The sequence below is a fragment of the Rhinoraja longicauda genome, chromosome 7, assembly GCF_053455715.1.
Source record: "Rhinoraja longicauda isolate Sanriku21f chromosome 7, sRhiLon1.1, whole genome shotgun sequence".
Taxonomy (NCBI): domain Eukaryota; kingdom Metazoa; phylum Chordata; class Chondrichthyes; order Rajiformes; family Arhynchobatidae; genus Rhinoraja; species Rhinoraja longicauda.
This window is the reverse complement of record NC_135959.1, coordinates 3,741,875-3,760,482: the sequence shown is the minus strand read 5'-3', so window position 1 is coordinate 3,760,482 and position 18,608 is coordinate 3,741,875. Positions and strand designations below refer to the sequence as shown.

The following is an 18,608-nucleotide window of genomic DNA, read 5'->3' as shown; positions in this document are numbered from 1 at the left end:
ACTTTGAGTGTAGTTTAGGGATACCACATTAAGGCAGGGAGGGGAGGGGAGGGGAGGGGGAGAACAATGGAGGAGTATAATGTAGATAAATGTGAAGCTATCCACTTTGGCGGCAAAAACAAGGATACAGATTATTATCTCAATGGAAGCCTGTAGTCAGTCTGAAGAAGGGTCTCAACCCGAAACGTCACCCATTCCTTCTCTCCTGAGATGCTGCCTGACCTGCTGTGTTACTCCAGCATTTTGTGAATAATTATCTCAATGGTGTCAGATTAGGTAAAGGGGAAGTGGAATTTGTGGAATTCCCTGCCACAGAGGGCAGTGGAGGCCAATTCACTGGATGAATTTAAAAGAGAGTTAGATAGAGCTCTAGGGGCTAGTGGAATCAAGGGATATGGAGAGAAGGCAGGCAAGGGTTACTGATTGTGGATGATCAGCCATGATCACAATGAATGCCGGTGCTGGCTCGAAGGGTCAAATGGCCTCATCCTGCACCTATTTTCTATGTTTCTATGAGCCGGCGGGGGTACTTTATGATTTTGTCAGCGCTGTTTATGTGGCGACTATTTGCATACCTTGGGTATGCAAGCAAAGAACTTCACTGTGGCAAAGTATTCCATTCCAAAGTAAGGCATTCCATTCCATTCCATTCCATTCCATTCGAACCTCAAATCCATTTTGTATAACATTTGTATAACATTTGATTCAGCATGGATGCAGGTCCTAAGGCCATATCGAGTCCATGCTGATCATCAATCAGCCTTTCAACACTAGCTGTACGTCATCACACTTTCTCATCCATTCCTTACACGTTTAGTCTAGAAATACAGCATGGAAACAGGCTCTTCATGTCGGCCATTTTCCTACTTTCCCCACATATTTGGAGCAATTTACAGAGGGCAATTTAACACACAAACCCTTGTGTCTGTGGGATGTGGGAGGAAACTGGTGCACTGGGAGGAAACCTCATGTGAAGGCAGAAACAAAGAACTGCAGATGCTGGTTTATACCAAAAATAAGCACAAAGTGCTGGAGTAACTCAGCGGGTCATGCAGAACCTCGAGAGAAAAAGGATGGGCGACGTTTTGGGTCGGGATCCTTCTTCAGATCCATTCAGACCCTTCTTCAGACCACTTGTGAAGGCGGGTACTGTGTGTAACTGGATCAGCTGGCTTCACCGAACCACAAGGATTCAGACTATGAACCAAAGCTCACTCTTATCCAAGATCTCGGCTCCTCCCAATGTCCGAGAAAAAGTCTGAAGGAAGTCCTGGCCCAAAATGTCCTCTGTCCATACTCTCCATTGATGCTGCCCGACCTGCTGAGATGCCCCAGCACTTTATGTTTTGCTTAAAATTCCAGCATCTGGAGTCTTGATGTCCTCAACACTTTCAGCTTGACCTGTACTTCCTACAATGATTCTTCAAATAATTTTATTTGCCTAGTGGCAGTAATTTTAAATTGATATTTTTTTATATACTTGGGGAACAGTTTTCTCTTCCAATGGATATGTTTAATACAAGGACTCCACTTATAAAATTGAACCATGCTGGCTCATAAGGTCTTTACTCAAATATTTGGCATCATTTATATTCACATAATCTTTGGCAAAGGGGTTTGACAGAGACTGTGTTGTTTTAGTTTCTTGTTCAGTTGTCTTCAACATTCTTCAAAATTATGACACAAAAAACCCCTCATTTTTTAATATAAATATATAAACCACCCACCCACCCACACACAGACAGACTGGACAAACCAAAATCAATATTTCCAACTGATCAAATGTCTTCCCATAAATCACAAGTTAACCAGAATCAGTTGAAGTCACATCAGTCTTACTTTGAGAGAACAACAAGTAAGTCTATAGCATTGACACAATGGCTTAACAACTATTGAAAGGGGGGGAAAAAAGCATATGTTCACATAGGGTGGCACAGCGGCACAACTTGCAGTCATACAGGTAGACACAAAATGCTGGAGTAACTCACCGGGTCAGGCAGCATCTCTGGAGCGAAGGAATGGGTGACATTTCGGCTCGAGACCCTTCATCAGTCTGAAGAAGGGTCTCGACCCGAAACGTCACCCATTCCTTCTCTCCAGAGATGCTGCCTGACTCGCTGAGATACTCCAGCATTTTGTGTCCACCTTCGATTTAAACCAGCATCTGCAGTTTTTTCCTACACATTTTGCAGTCATACAAGTCAAGTCAAGTCAAATTTATTTGTCACATACACATACACGATGTGCAGTGAAATGAAAGTGGCAATGCCTGCGGGTTGTGCACAAAAAGAATTACAGTTACAGCATATAAATAAAGTTAATAAGTTACTATTAGTGTCGACAAAAATTTAGTCTCTGGGGTTATAAAAGTTGACAGTCCTGATGGCCTGTGGGAAGAAGCTCCGTCTCATCCTCTCCGTTTTCACAGCGTGACAGCGGAGGCGTTTGCCTGATCGTAGCATCTGGAACAGTCCGTTACTGGGGTGGCAGGGGTCCCTCATGATCTTGCTTGCTCTGGATCTGCACCTCCTGATGTATAGGTCCTGCAGGGGGACGAGTGTAGTTCCCATGGTGCGTTCTGCCGAACGCACTACTCTCTGCAGGGCCATCCTGTCCTGGGCAGAGCTGTTCCCAAACCAGACTGTAATGTTGCCAGACAGGATGCTCTCTACAGCCCCAGAGTAGAAGCAATGAAGGATCCTCAGAGACACTCTGAATTTCCTCAGTTGTCTAAGGTGGTAAAGGCGCTGCTTAGCCTTACCCACCAGTGCGGCAATGTGCGTTGCCCACGTCAGATCTTCTGCGATGCGGACTCCCAAGTATTTAAAACTGCTCACCCTATACACAATAGACCCATTTATCTCCAGTGGCGTGTACGTCCTTGGATGTTTAGCTCTTCTGAAGTCCACAATCAGCTCCTTTGTTTTAGTGACATTCAAGAGGAGGCTATTGTCCTGACACCAGAGTGCCAGATCAGCCACCTCCTCCCGGTAGGCCTTCTCATCGTTGTTGGAGATCCGGCCCACCACCACAGTGTCATCAGCAAACTTGATGATGGAGTTTGAGCTGAACCTGGCCCCACAGTCATGTGTGTACAGGGAGTACAGTAGGGGGCTAAGGACGCAGCCCTGGGGGGATCCTATGTTCAGGGTGAGGGAGCTAGATGTGTGTTCCCCCATCCTGACCACTTGGGGCCTGGTAGTGAGAAAGTCCAGGACCCAGGCACACAGAGGGGTGCTAAGCCCCAGTTCCAGCAGCTTCTCAACCAGTCTGCTGGGGACTATTGTGTTGAATGCTGAACAAAAGTCAATGAACAGCATCCTCACATAGCCCCCCTGGCTATCCAGATGAGAGAGAGCGGTGTGTAGAACTTGGGAGACCGCATCATCCGTGGTCCTGTTCGGACGGTATGCGAACTGTAGTGGGTCCATGTTGCGAGGAAGGAGGGCGCAGATGTGCTTCTTGACTAGCCTCTCAAAGCATTTCATGACAACCGAGGTGAGGGCCACCGGTCGGTAGTCATTTAAACACGCTGGAGAGGCATTCTTTGGCACCGGTACAATGATGGATCTTTTGAAGCATGCAGGGACCACGGACTTTGCCAAGGAGAGGTTGAATATTGTGGTGAGCACTGGAGCAAGCTGAGTAGCACAAGACTTTAGTACTCGCCCAGATATACCATCTGGGCCTCCAGCTTTCCTCGTGTTCACACGCGTCAGAGCCCACCTCACCTCATGCTCGGACACCGAGAATGTGTGCACATCCCCGGCGGTGGATCCCCCTCCAGCCTCGCTAGCCAGCGCCCCTTCGGTGCTGTTTTTAGACGGCGAGCTGGTGGTGTTACCCGTCTCAAACCGTGCATAAAAAGAGTTCAGGTCATCAGCTAAGGAGGAGCCGGCACTTCCGGTTGAGGGGGTGCTGGACCTGTAGCTAGTTATAGTCCGTAGCCCCTGCCAAAGGCGCCTGGTGTCCTGCTGCTCCATCTGTGACTCCATCTTGTCCCGGTACCTCCTTTTTGCATCCTTCACTGCCCTTCGCAGTCGGTAGGACTCTCCCTTGTAGTCGTCCATGTTGCCGGATGCCAGACCGGAGTTGTAAGCAGCGTTGCGAGCATTCAAGGCCACGCAAATAGACCTGTCCACCCAGGGTTTTTGGTTAGGGAAGATACTGACCCTTACCGTGGGGATGATGGTATCGGCTATTGTGGCAATGAAGTCCGTAACCGCTTCCGCAAACTCATTTACGTCTCTGGAACTTGCTTGGAACATGTTCCAGTTGACTTCGCTCAGTGCATCCTGCAGCATGGCCTCTGAATGGTCAGCCCACCGCTTTACGCCCCTCGTCACTGTCGCTTCCCGTACTATCCGTTGTTTGTACTCCGGCAGCAGGAAAATGGCAGCGTGGTCAGATTTCCCAAAAGGAGGGAGAGAAACGGCCTTGTAGTCTTTCCTGAACGGCGTGTAGCAGTGGTCCAAAGTTATTTCCCCCATGGTGACACACGTGATGTGTTGGTAGAAGTTGGGCATGACCTTTTTGAGATTTCCCCTATTGAAGTCTCCAGCCACCAGCACAGCCGCATCAGGGTTCTTGTTTTGGTGTCGACACAACACATCGTGTAGGGTGGACAGTGCCACGTCGGTGTCCGCATGCGGTGGGATATAGACGGCTGTGATGATCACCGAGCTGAACTCCCGGGGTAGGTAGAATGGTCGGCATGAGATAGTTAGATGTTCCAGGTCCGGCGAGCAGGAACGAGAAAGCGTCTTAATATTTCCAGGATTACACCAGTTATTATTGGTCAAGAAGCAGACTCCTCCGCCCTTGGATTTCCCGGATTCTTCCGTTCTGTCTGCCCGGAAAACAGTGAAGGACTCGGATGGGCAGATCACCTGGTCAGGCACCAGCGGGGTCAGCCATGTCTCAGTCAGACAAACCAATGTACGACCGGAAAACGCTCGTAAAATTAAACTCGAGCGCTACCGGAGCACTATTAAACAGAAAACTACTCACCGATATACCGATAGAGATCATCAAAGGAGCGTTACAGTTCTTTATGTCCCTCTGGAATCTGATCCTTGCCCTCAGGTCATCCAGCTTGTTCTCCAGGGACTGGACGTTGGCCAGAAGTATGCTGGGCAGAGGTGGACGTAAGGCTTGGGTTCTCAGCCTGTTCCGAATCCCCCCTCGCTTCCCTCGGTGTTTTTTCCGACTTTCCCACTGACCTGCGCTCCCACTGCTGCTGCCGCGGTGCGCTCCTTTGATGATCTCTATCGGTATATCGGTGAGTAGTTTTCTGTTTAATAGTGCTCCGGTAGCGCTCGAGTTTAATTTTACGAGCGTTTTCCGGTCGTACATTGGTTAATGCTAAGTGCTAGCACACGCTAGAGCACTTAGGGATAATTTTAAAGTAAACATACCAGTTTAAAACGCACAGTTCCCGCAGAGCTACCACGACGGCGACTGGACTGGACCGCGCCATCTTCCTGAAGGATGATGACTATCAGCTCAGACACCCAGGAGTAACTCAGCGGGACAGGCAGCATCTCTGGAGAGGAGCAATGGGTGACGTTTCGGGTCGAGACCCTCCTTCAGACCCGAAACATCACCCATTCCTTCTCTACAGAAATGTTGCCCGAACTCCTGAGTTATTCCAGCTTTCTGTGTCTAAAATCTTTGGTTTAAACCAGCATCTGCAGTTCCTTCTAGACATGACTATCAGTTTCCTTTGCTCAAAGGGAAACATGCCCCACCTATAACTAATCCCATAACTAAAGTCCTCTCATCCAGGCAATCTGCTCTGCACTCTGCAATCACACAATATGGGAACTACAATGTTACATTGACCATTTATGTCAAACCATTATGGTCCCTGACCTAATACAGTTATTTAAGAAAATAACCTCAGATGCTGGTACAAATGGAAGGTATTTATTCACAAAATGCTGGAGTAACTCAGCAGGTCAGGCAGCATCTCGGGAGAGAAGGAATGGGTGACGTTTCAGGTCGAGACCCTTCTTCAGACTGAGAGTCAAGGGGGCAGGACAAAGGAAGGATATAGGTGGAGACAGGAAGATAGAGGGAGATCTGGGAAGGAGGAGGAGAAGAGAGGGACAGAGGAACTATCTAAAGTTGGAGAAGTCAATGTTCATACCACTTGGATGCAAGCTGCCCAGACGAAATATGAGGTGCTGTTCCTCCAACTACAGTTATTTAACCAATATAGGCCAATTCTCCACTGTAGCCTACCTCAATGTTACTTAAGTAATAGCAGCAATAAACACAAATAGTATTTTAAGCCTCAAAATACAAATTAGGTCTCAACGGAAGAATCTACCATTGTAATGGGATTGAAAGGCACTTTAGAGATAAACCCAAGCAACACGTTCAAGTTGGATAAATTTAGATTTATTAATCCTACAGTTAAAACTATTATTCACAGCTAGAGTTAATCGAAAGCAGAATATGTCTATATTGTCGGAAGGTTTTTTTTTGGTTCCCATCTGTGAGGAACTTATGCAAAGTTAATTGTTTTAGCCTTACTATTCACAAATAGTAATGATTGGGTAGAAACAAGAGACTGCAGATGCTGGTTAATACCAAAAAGTGACACAAAATGCTGAAGTAACTCAGCAGGTCATGCAGCATCCCCGGAGAACATGGGTAAATGATGTATCAGGTCGAAACCCTTCTTCAGACTGATGAAGAACCTTAAAGAGCCTGAAGAAGGGTTTTGACCCAAAACGTCACCTATCCATGTTCTCCGGAGATATTACCTAATCCACTGAGTTTCCACAAGTGATTTTACACTGAGCAAGAACAGGAAAATGGCGTTTTAGAGGAAATGTTTCCACAGTGAGCTGTGCATAGACTAGGTCATGAGGTTAGGTGTTTCAACCCCACTCCTTCCCCGTCCCGTCCCAATCCTTGGTCACACACACTTTCCCTTTCCCCAACACCACAGTCCCTGCTTCGTTCCCCTCCTCAACGCCCATCCCTGAGTCACTCTATTCGCTTTTAAATCCCCCCCCCCCCCCCCCAACGGCTTTATATTTTATTCCTCCTTAGACTTTAGAGATACAGCTTGGAAATTGGCCCTTCGGCCCACAAAGTCTGCACCGACCAGTGATCATACTGTACACTAGCATTATCATACATGCTGGGGATAATTAAAAATTTTACCAAAGCCAATCAACCTACAAACCTGTACGCCGTTGGAGTCTGAGAGGAAACCGGAGCACCAGGAGAAAACCCACGCAGTCACAGGGAGAACGTACAAACTCAATACGGACAGCACCTGTAGTCAGGATCGAACCCTGATCTCTGGCGCTGTAAGGCAGCAACTCTACCACTGCGCCAGCGTACCTCTTTCCTTACCTGACGCCCTGTTGTCACCTTTTCACCTCTAGACTTTGTCCTCATCTCCACCCATCTGCCAATCAAACCCCGCTGAAATGTATCCACCCATCACTCGCCAGGCTTTGCCCCGCCCCACCTCTCTTTTCCAGCTCTCTCTTTCCCATATTCTAGTCACTCGGAAGAAGGGCCCCGGCCCGAAAAGCCGCAGATGCCGACTGCCCTGCCGAGTTCCTCCAGCACTTTGTATTTTGCTGCATTTAACTCCCACTCTGACTTAGACACAAAATGCTGGAGGAACTCAGTGGGACAGGCAGCATCTCTGGATAGAAGGAATGGGTGACGTTTTGGGTCGAGACTCCGCTATCCAGAGATGCTGCGTGTCCCGTTTACTCCAGCATTTTGTGTCTATTTTCGGTGTAAACCAGCATCTTTCCCCTCTTGACTCGAGTGCTTGGTGCCGAGCGTTGCAGGGAAAGGACTACCAGCTTTTGATGAGCTGTGAAATCAAGACCATGTTCATTATTCTTTCAGATGAACACAACTAAACCCAGGGCAAATTGCATAGCAGAAACAGCAGATTTACCACTCTATTCACATTACTCAAACCAATTATCTGGTCATTATTGTCCTGATTTCCACAAATCGCTGCTGCATTTTCCACATTAAAGCGGTAACATTAATTTAAAAAGTACTTTGGCTTTAAGTGTTTTGCAATGTTCTTAAGTTGTGAAAGACTCCATAGACATTCTGCCGGGCTTATGTAACTGAGCAGGAAGCCTTTTTTTCTCTAATTGTGCACAGCGAGGTCTGATTACGTGCACCAAGTGGCCAATGAATTTGCCGCCAGAACAGTCAAAGAACTTCAAAGTTGCAGTAAGCATGTAAACGGTTTGTGATATTTGAGAGATGTGATAAAGTGCCACATCAATGCAAGGCTTTTGACACCGTGTCATACATTTTTCAAACCTGCATCTGGTGCTGCTTCTACCTATTTAAACAAATATTTATAGAAGAGGCTGTCACAGTAGGGAATGCATTATCACAATGATCTATTGTGCACTTAATAATGTGGCCTGCACAAAAGAATGCTCTGTCGTCATTTGTATGTTGTTAGTAAAAGATTTAACATATCCCCAAAGAAGAACGGCAGATATGTAGACGCAGGAAGCAAAGAGTGAGGGCAAAGTTGATTAGTTTCTTGTTCTCGTCTCAGACACAGAGGAACTGGAGTTCCTGCAAATTCTACAGAAAGAGGGTAGTTCTTCCTTAGCCAGAGGGTGGTGAATCTGTGGAATTCATTGCCACAGACGGCTGTGGCCAAGTCACTGGGTATTTTTTAAAGTGGCGATGGGCAATTTCTTGATTAAAGGTTATGGGGAGAAGGCAGGAGAATGGGGTTGAGAGGGAATGATAGATCAGCCATGATTGAATGGTGCAGTAGACTTGATGGGCCAATGGCCCACTTCTGCTCCTACGACTTATAAATTTATAAGAGGTGGAAGATTGAGGAACAGTTCAGGAGGAGAGAGGGAGAACAGTAGAAAGAGAGAGAGATGGAGAAAGAGAAGATATGGGCAGATGAAAAATTTAAAGAGCACCTGAATGTGTAAAATAGAAGAAACAAAGTGCTGGAGAACTCAGCGGATTAGGCAGCATCCCGGGTCAACATGAATAGGTGACGTTTACGGGTCAGGACCCTTCTTAAAACTGTGAGGAAAACTTCTTCAAAGTAAGCATCTCGAGGAGATTTTGTAGTGGAGCAGCAGTGGCTGCCTCGCCAACAGTCTGTCTGTCAATAGACAATAGGTGCAGGAGGAGGTCATTCGGCCTTTCGAGCCAGCACTGCCATTCAATGTGATCATGGCTGATCATTCACAAACAGTACCCCGTTCCAGCCTTCTCCCCATACCCCCTGACTCTGCTATCATTAAGAGCTCTATCTAACTCTCTTTTGAAAGCATCCAGAGAATCGGCCTCCACTGCCTTCTGAGGCAGAGAATGCCACAGATTTACAACTCTGAGTGAAAAAGCTTTTCCTTATCTCCGCTCTAAATGGCCTACCCCTTATTCTTAAACTGTGGCCCCTGGTTCTGGACTCCCCCAACATTGGGAACATGTTTCCTGCCTCTAGCATGTCCAATCCCTTAATAATCTTATATGTTTCAATAAGATCCCCTCTCATTCTTCCAAATTCCAGTGTATACAAGCCCAGTCGCTCCAGTCTTTCAACATACGACAGTCCCGCCATTCCAGGAATTAACCTAGTGAACCTACACTGCACTCCCTCAATAGCAAGAATGTCCTTCCTCAAATTTGGAGACCAAAACTGCACACAGTACTCCAGCTGTGGTCTCACTAGGGCCTTGCACAACTGCAGAAGGACCTCTTTGCACCTACACTCAACTCCTCTTGTCATGAAGGCCAACATGCCATTAGCTTTCTTCACTGCCTGCTGAACCTGCATGCTTCCTTTCAGTGACTGATGAATAAGGACACCCAGATCTCTTTGTACATTCCCTTTTCCTAACTTAACACCATTCAGATAATAATCTGCCCTCCTGTTCTTACCACCAAAGTGGATAACATCACATTTATTCTTTCTTCTTTTTGTTATTTTTAGTATGTGTTAAAAAGTATGTTTTAGTGTTCCTTAGTTTGTTTTATGTGGGGGGTGGGGGGGGTCAGGGGAAACTTTCTTTCAATCTCTTACCTTGACGGAGATGCGATTTATTTCCGCATCGTATCTCCGTCCGCACTGTGGCCCAACATCGTGGAGTTGGTGGCCTTTCCCGGAGACCGGCGGGCGCTCCAAGCCGCGGGGGTCCGCGGGACTTTATCATCGCGCAGCTTGCGATCCCTTTGCCGGGGACCGAAGCTCCAACTGCGGGGCCTGTGGACTTTAACATCGTGAAGCCAGCCGTCTCAGGTAAGAAGAGGCCGACCCGGGAGCTCCATGCTGCGGAGAGATTTTCAACCGCCCCGACGCGGGAGTTTCGATCACCCCGAGTCCGAAGAAGGGTCTCGACCCGAAACGTCACCCGTTCCTCCTCTCCAGAGATGCTGCCTGTCCCGCTGAGTTACTCCATCATTTTGTGTCTACCTTCGATTTAAACCAGCATCTGCAGTGCTTTCCTACACAGTCTGAAGAAGAGTCCTGACCCAAAACATTGCCAATCCATGAGCTCCAGAGATGTTGAGTTACTCCAGCACTGTGTGTTTGGCACATTGACAGAATGATCATTTACTGATTCTCCAATATTTCGCTTCATTTCACACAGCGTTTTAAATTAAAGACGCCAATCTGATTCCAAGATCAGCTCAATCCGGATCCAACAAAATATAATACAGAGACTGGATACATACCATCTCACCATTAGCCCTTGCTCCATGAAGCTTTTCAGGTTAGGTAGTGTTTGCCGGAGATCTGGCGTGGACATGCCATGCTGGTATCTCAGCTACAAATACAAACAAAAGGTTTAATTTTTCCTTACAGTTAAACTTTTCAAACACTGCACAGAATTAGCTTTTATCAAACAAGAGGATTTTACAGGGTGCAATAATAAGAGGTTTTACATCTGAAATACCTGCCAGTCACTTTACCATCTCCGGAGAAAAGGAATAGGTAACGTTTTGGTTCGAGATCCTTCCTCAGCCTGAAGTAATTGATCCGCAACGTCACCTATTCCTTATCTCCAGAGATTCTGCCTGACCCGCTGAGTTACCCAGCGCATTGTGTACATCTTCATTTCATGTCCAACTGTTTTAGTTTTACAAGGGGCTAGTTTAATTTAGTTTTAGTTTAGTTTATTATTATCACCTGCACGAAGGTACAGTGAAAAACTGTTTATAAGAAAATAACTGCAGATGCTGGTACAAATCGAAGAAGGTATTTATTCACAAAATGCTGGAGTAATTCAGCAGGTCAGGCAGCATCTCAGGAGAGAAGGAATGGGCGACGTTTCGGGTCGAGACCCTTCTTCAGACTGAAGAAGGGTCTCGACCCGAAACGTCGCCCATTCCTTCTCTCCTGAGATGCTGCCTGACCTGCTGAGTTACTCCAGCATTTTGTGAAAAACTGTTTTGTTACTTAGAAACATAGAAAACAGGTGCAGGAGGAGGCCATTTGGCTCTTCGAGTCAGCACCGCCATTCATTGTGATCATGGCTAATCATCCACAATCAGTAACCCGTGCCTGCCTTCTCCCCATATACCTTTGATTCCACTAGCCCCTAGAGCTCTAACTAGCTCTCTTTTAAATTCATCCAGTGAATTGGCCTGTACTGCCTTCTGTGGCATGCTATCCAGTCAACGGAAAGACTATACATTATTACAATCAAGCCGACTACAGTGTACATATACAGGATAAAGGGAATAACGTTTAGTGCAAGATAAAGTCCGATTAAAGATAACCTGACAGTCTCCAATGTAACAGTAATGTAACCATTGTGCCAGATGGTATAAAAAGGTCAGAGGAAGCACCACGTAAAGGGTGGTGGGTGTATGGAATGAACTGCCAGATGAGGTCGTTGAGGCAGGGACTATCGCAACGTTTATGAAGCAATTAGACAGCGACATGGAGAGGACTGGTTTAGAGGGATGTGGGCCAAATGCATTCAAGTGGGACTTGCGTAGATGGGACACGTTGGTGCATTATGATAAGCTGGGCCAAAGGGCCCGTTTCCACGCTGCTTGACTCTAAGGCCCAAGCACACTTCCATAAAATTCCACTCAGACTTGACCATGGAGCCTCCATCTGTAACTGGCTCCTGACTTCCTGACCGGCAGACCTCAGTTGGTTAGAACTGGCCATAACGTTGCCTCCACCCTGATCCTCAACATTGGTGCTCCTCAGGGTTGTGTGCTCAGTCCCCATACACCCACAGCAGTGTGGCCAAGCACAGTGTCTACCCGACTGTTAATGGCCGGATCAACAATAACAACGGGATGGAGTACAGGGAATAAATTGGAACCTTGCGTCACGGTGTTGGAACAACAACCTAGCCCTCCACGACAGCAAGATGAAGGAGATGGTTAGAAGTGGAAGCAAGGAACTGCAGAAGCTGGTTTACAAAAAAAAGACAAAATGCTGGAGTGTGTCAATATGCCAACTTGGTTGACATGCACAAGTTGGGACGAAGGGCTGTATAGCTCTATGACTCCACATTGAAGACTTCCTTTTAACTGTTCTAATTATTGCAAAACAATACAAACTAGACACCAATGTGAGCTCACATTGGTGTATCAGCAAGGCGGTATCAGCAGGGCAGCCTAGTGTTAATGCAGGAGAATTTTTCTATATTCACAGTATGGGAAGGGTAGAAGACAGAAAGAGACATCAAATGAAAGCAAGTGGGAAACCTAACCTATTACCAACAGCTGTGCCTTCAGCTGTCAAATTCAAGGCCCTGACAATCCCTCCCTCAGCTTCACCATCCATCTTCTGCTCTCCTCTTTAAAGAGCTTCTTAAGCCTGCCTCTTTGAGCAAGCTGAGAGACAGCTGTCGTAAACTCCACGGTTCACTGACACTTTTTAAGTCTGATATTTACTCCTGCGATGAACTTTGACGTTGTCAAGCCTTTTAAGATTGCCTAAATGCAACTGCAAGACCAAAGTCCGTTGTGCAGTTCCATGATTCTACTTGGAAGATTGAGGAACTCGAACACCCAGGAACAAAGATTACAGAGAGTAGACAACCCCCGGTCCATCACAGATATCGACTTCCCCATCATCAAAGGGGTTTAGGGGGCTCTGCCTCAAAAAGGCAGTCAATATCAAAGATCCACATACCATCCTGGCCAAGCTCTCATCTTTATTCTAGCTTCGGGAAGAAACTATAAACCATGACCACCAGTTTCCAGCTTTTCCCTGGCAACCATCAGGCTCTTGAACACTAATCTCAGAAACTGAGATCTTCTCCGGACTGCTGTTCTTTGCAGGATGGACTTTGGGTTTTGTACGATTATGATTATCCAGCATTACGGTTATTAATGTGTTGTATGTTTGATTATTGTCTGTGCATTATTGCGTTTACGGGTCGGTTAAGCTGAAGCAAATAAGAATTCACTGTTCATTGTCGGTACATAATGACAATTAAACACATAACAAGTAAGCACTGGGCGGCACTGCGGTAGAGTTGCTGCCTTGCAGCTCCAGAGACCCAGGTTCGATCCTGACTACGGGTGCTGTCTGTACAGAGTTTGTACATTCTCCCCATGACCAACGTGGGGTTTCTCCAGGATCTCCAATTTCCTTCCACACTCCAAAGTCATACTGGTTTGTAGACTAATTGGCTTGGTATAATTGTAAATTGTCCCCAATGTGCATAGGATAGTGTTAGTGTGTGGGGATCGCCAGTTGGCACGGACATGATGGGCCGAAGGACCTGTTTCCGCACTGTATCTCGAAACTGATCTAAAATTAAACACTCTTGACTACCATTTGGGAACCTGTGCCACTGTTTTGAACAATATCAGTGCTTGGAATCAAGTTGCAGGTGCACCTTGTGTAGTGCGTTGGCCCGCCTTTGCTGCTCTTCCCCTTACTACAGTCCTTAATGTACTAATGTATAGTTTATAACTTCCTTAACTATTCAGACAAGAAAAATTGCCTCTTCTAATAACTTCTCCCTCCTTGTAATGTGCTTTACTTATGGCTCCCAGAGGCAATATTATTGAGCTGCTATTGTATTGGAGTTATTTCAAACTAAAATAACTCAAACTTTTTGGCAAGAAAGTCAAGTGGATGCTTTCAGAGTAAAGTCTTCAAGTTATCCATTAGGTAATAGAAAAAATATCAAACAACACATGTTACACCGTTCTCTAAATTTCTGTGCCAGGTTAGTTAAAGCAGCCAAACATCTGCAACGAGGCCAAATAATTATAAACATAAGCTGTGATGATAGTATGAAATCTACTTCAGTAGGACGGCTTTATTTATTGCACAGTGCTGGAGGTGCACAGTGGGTCAGGCAGCCTCTGTGGAGGGAATGGGCAGCTGGCACTTTCTCAGACTGATGAAGGATGCCGTCCGTCCATTCCCAAGACCAGCTGAGTTCCCGTAGCACTGTGAGTTCTTTGCTCAAGATTCCAGCATCTGCAGTTCCTTGTGTCTCTGGCTTTGTTTATTAAAATGCCTGGATTCATTGCTGAGAGCAGGCCGAGCACTGTGGCTTGGTTCAACCTTGAAGGGAACAGGTGGGGTCATAGGCAATTCTGGATTTAGTGTTGTGTAATGAACCTGATCTGATAAGGGGACTCAAGGTAAAAGAGCCATTAGGATGCAGTGATCACAATATGATAAGTTTTACTCTACAAATTGAGAGGGAGAAGAAAAAATCAGAAGTGTCAGTATTACAGTATAGCAAAGTGGATTACAGAGGCATGAGGCTCTAGCGGGAGTTTTAAATTGTACGAATTACTTGCTCAACCACTGAACTACTGCTTTTCATTCAAAGACACAAATCCTCTCAGTGGCAGACAAAATGGTGTCAACTATACCAACTACAACGGTACAGATGTGTGTAGGAAGGGACTGCAGATGCTGGTCTCCATTGAAGATAGAAACGAAACGTTGAAGTAACTCAGCGGGACAGACGGCATAACTGGATAGAAGGAATGGGCGATGCTTCGGGTCGAGACCTTTCTTCAGACTCTGAAGTCTAAAGAAGGGTCTCAGTCTGAAGAAGGGCCTCGATTCAAAACCTCTCCCGTTCCTTCTATCCAGAGATGCTGCTATCCGTCCTGACGAGTTACTTCAGCATTTTGTGTCTATCTACAATTGTACAGAGTAATGGATGTAGTCCAGTCCTTCGCACAGTCCGGCCTCCCCACCATTGCCTTCATGCTGCCTCATTCGTGAGCTGAACCTACTGGGTGACTTGGGCCCACTGCCAGGAACACTCGCTTCTTCACATGCTGTATTTACTATGTTCTCACCGTATTACCTTAACAACAGTTCTGGCACTCTAACCTCCCATTTGTTTTTAACCATGTGTACTTCGAGATACAGCGCGAAAACAGGCCATTCAGCCTGTCAACTCCATGCTGACCATCGGTCAGCCGTTCACACTAGTTCCATGTTGCCCCATTTTCGCATCCACTCCCGACAAAGTTCATTTTTCTCATCTCATACAAGTTGTGAATTCAATAGCTTCTTCCAGAAACATATTAAAAGATAACCGCTCCATCATTGCCAGGTCACAATCCCAGGGTTCCCCACTTCACTTCGGGAATACCATCACCAGAAAACAGCAGCTCACCAGCACAGAGTGGCCAGAATGGGCAATAAATATATTTCTGTTCGGCAAGTTCCAAAATGAAGCACTATTAAGGCCATAAAATGTCATTACAAACTACTTGTGGGAACGAGGGGATCTAAAGTGCAGGAGTAACTCAGCAGGTCAGGCAGCATCTCTGGAGAACATGGATAGGTGACGTTTCACAGAGTGCTGGAGTAACTCAGCGGGTCAGGCAGCATCTCTGGAGAACATGGATAGGTGACGTTTCACAGAGTGCTGGAGTAACTCAGCGGTTCAGGCAGCATCTCTGGAGAACATGGATAGGTGACGTTTCAGGTCAGAATCCTTCTTTAGACTGGTTCTGAAGAAGGGTCCTGACCTGGAATGCTCAGTTCCTCCAACACTTTGTGTCCTTTTGTGTAAACCAGCATCTTGTTTCTACTCCTTGTACACAGTCTATTTAATTTACAACTTATGTCTGGCAAAGTTGTGAATTCAACTTACAGACTCAAAGCAGAGCTGGCAGGAGTTACTCACAAAGGAATGATTTGTTCCATTCAATTTACTGAATAAATTTAACAGAGTATATTCGTGTTGCAAGCTCCTCTTAGAATTAGGAAGCCCATTAAGAGTTTCAGAGATACAGCATGGAAACAGGCCCTTTGGCCCACTGAGTCCATGCCGACTATCGATCAGCCGTTCACACTAGTTCCACGCTATCCCACTCTTGCATCCACTCCCTATATACTGGGGACAATTTACAAGAGTTCAATCTTTGGGATGTGTGAGGAAACTGGAGGAAACCCACGCGGACACAGGGAGAACTTGCAGACTCCACACAGACAGCACCAAGGTCAGGATGGAACCGGGGTCTCTGGCGCTGAAGATGCAGCTCTACTTGCTGCACCACAGTGCTTGCTGTAATTAAGGGAAGGGGGGGGGGTGGGTTGCTCAATCGTGGCATTTGGGCCGGTGCTGAGCACATCTGACAATCTAAAGAGCAGATTGCTGCAGAATCTTTTTGATTCAAACCCTTTGGGATATTGTGTGCAGGATCTGGTCGCCCCATTCCAGGAAAAATGTGGAGGCTTTGGAAAGGGTGTAGACGAGATTTATCAGAATACTACGATTCAAGGGAAGCTACAAGGAGAAGTTGGACAGACTTAGATTGCTTTCTCTGCAGCATCAGAGGCTGGGGGGAGACCTGATAGAAGTATACAAAATTATGGAGGCATAGATAGGGGAGACAGTTGGAACCTTTCTCCCCCCAGGGTTGAAATGTCAAAGACTAGAGGATATAGTTTTAAGGTGAGAGGGGCAAAGGAGGAGTCCAGGGCAAGTTTTTTTAATTACACAGATGGTGGTGGGCACCTGGAAGCGCTGCTAGGGGTGGAAGAGGTGGATTTGATAAGGGCATTTAAGACACTGTTAGATAGGCATATGGATATGCAGGGAATGAAGGAATATGGATCAGGTGCAGTTTAAATTGGCATTATGTTCGGCACAGATATTGTGGGCAGAAGGGCCTGCTCCTGTGCTATACTGTTCTATATTCTATGTTCAAGGCTGACATGGAAGCCACATATTACTGCCTATTTGAATATAATAGTGCCAGAGGCTCTGCAACAATCTACATACTGACTGAAAGTCCATTTCAAATCCTCATGGATGCCTTTTAGAACAACAAGAACAAGTTTGTACTTTGGGAGTTTGTACATTCTCCTGTTTGTACGTTTGTGTTTTCTCCAGGTGCTCTGGTCTCCTCCATTCCAAAGACATACACGTTTCTGGGTTAATTGTTTGTGGGTTAATTCGGTAAGAATTGTAAATAAACTGTCCCTAGCGTGTGGGATGGTGTTATATACTGGGATCGCTGGTCGGCGTGGACTTGGTGGGCCGAAGGGCCTGTTTCCGTGCTGTGTCGCTGAACTAAATTATACAAGAGCTGCCGTTTAAAACAGGTTGAATTTTTGGAATTCAAATAACTCAAGAAAGGATTTGAGCCCAAGCACAATAAGAGTACTGCAACTTGCACAAGGCGTACAAATCTGAGTAGAAATTGACCCAGAAGGGAACCATTGTCCAATTTTTTTCTCCGGGCCTCGGTTTGTACTTATGGTAGCTTGATTTAATTTTGGATTCCAATTACTCAGTTCAATTTTTCCTTTCTGCCAGTGCCCTGTGTGTGCTCATTTTCCATCTCCAATATCCAACGGCTGGTCGTCGGCTAACCAAAACAAGCCTGGTGATTGATGACGAAAACTGAAGGCAGGCCCATCCTTTACGTGGTCTTCAGCCCGACCCCGACTCTGGTGGGTAATCATCACTCCTCCGGAGCGAGACAGTTCCTCGACTGCTATTGGGGGCAGCTGAAGGCCCCAGTGGCGCGGGGAGGTGATGAATTACTGGTGTACAGCCACGGGGTGCAAGGCACATCAAGAAGAGATGAATGAAGCGCACTCACTGACAGCTAGCTCTACAAAAGCAGCAATGTACCAGTGCTTTGATAACGACGCGATGTATGATGGGGCAAATTAATTATGTTCCACTCTTCATTGCAAAATTTAAGTTGTGAGAGAATGGTGGGATTTTGTTTCCTATAATTAACCCACTGCCCTTCTTTCCACAGCCCCATGGAAGGGTAGTTTCCCATATTTCAAAACTTTTGCGTTACATAGAACAGTACAGCACAGGAACAGGCCCTCCAGGCCACAGTGTCTGTGCTGAACATGATGCCACGTTAAACTAATCTCCTCTGCCTGCAAGTGATCCATATCCCTCTATTCTCTGCACATCCATGAGTCTAGCTAAAAGACTCTTAACGCCACAAACATATCTACCTCCACCACCACCCCTGGTAGTGCATTCCAGGTACCCATCACCCTGTGTGTCATTAACATTTGCCGCGCACATCTTCGTTAAACTCCGCCCCTCTCACTTTAAAGCTATTAAGCATCAATGTTCATCTCCAAATGTTGCAATCCCTCTAATTTCATCTAGTCCTGTAAAGTTGCT

The 18,608-nt window shown here is 46.2% G+C and overlaps 1 protein-coding gene across 2 annotated transcripts in view; it reads right to left on the bottom strand.

The window, feature by feature from the left end:
* The window catches only part of uvrag (UV radiation resistance associated gene), a 292,355-nt gene that overhangs the window by 11,011 nt on the left and 262,736 nt on the right, over positions 1-18,608 (bottom strand). For both annotated transcript variants that reach the window (XM_078401991.1, XM_078401992.1), the window contains exon 14: positions 10,720-10,811. In XM_078401991.1, coding sequence (XP_078258117.1) covers positions 10,720-10,811 — 92 coding nt within the window. The remainder of the gene's footprint in view (positions 1-10,719; positions 10,812-18,608) is intronic.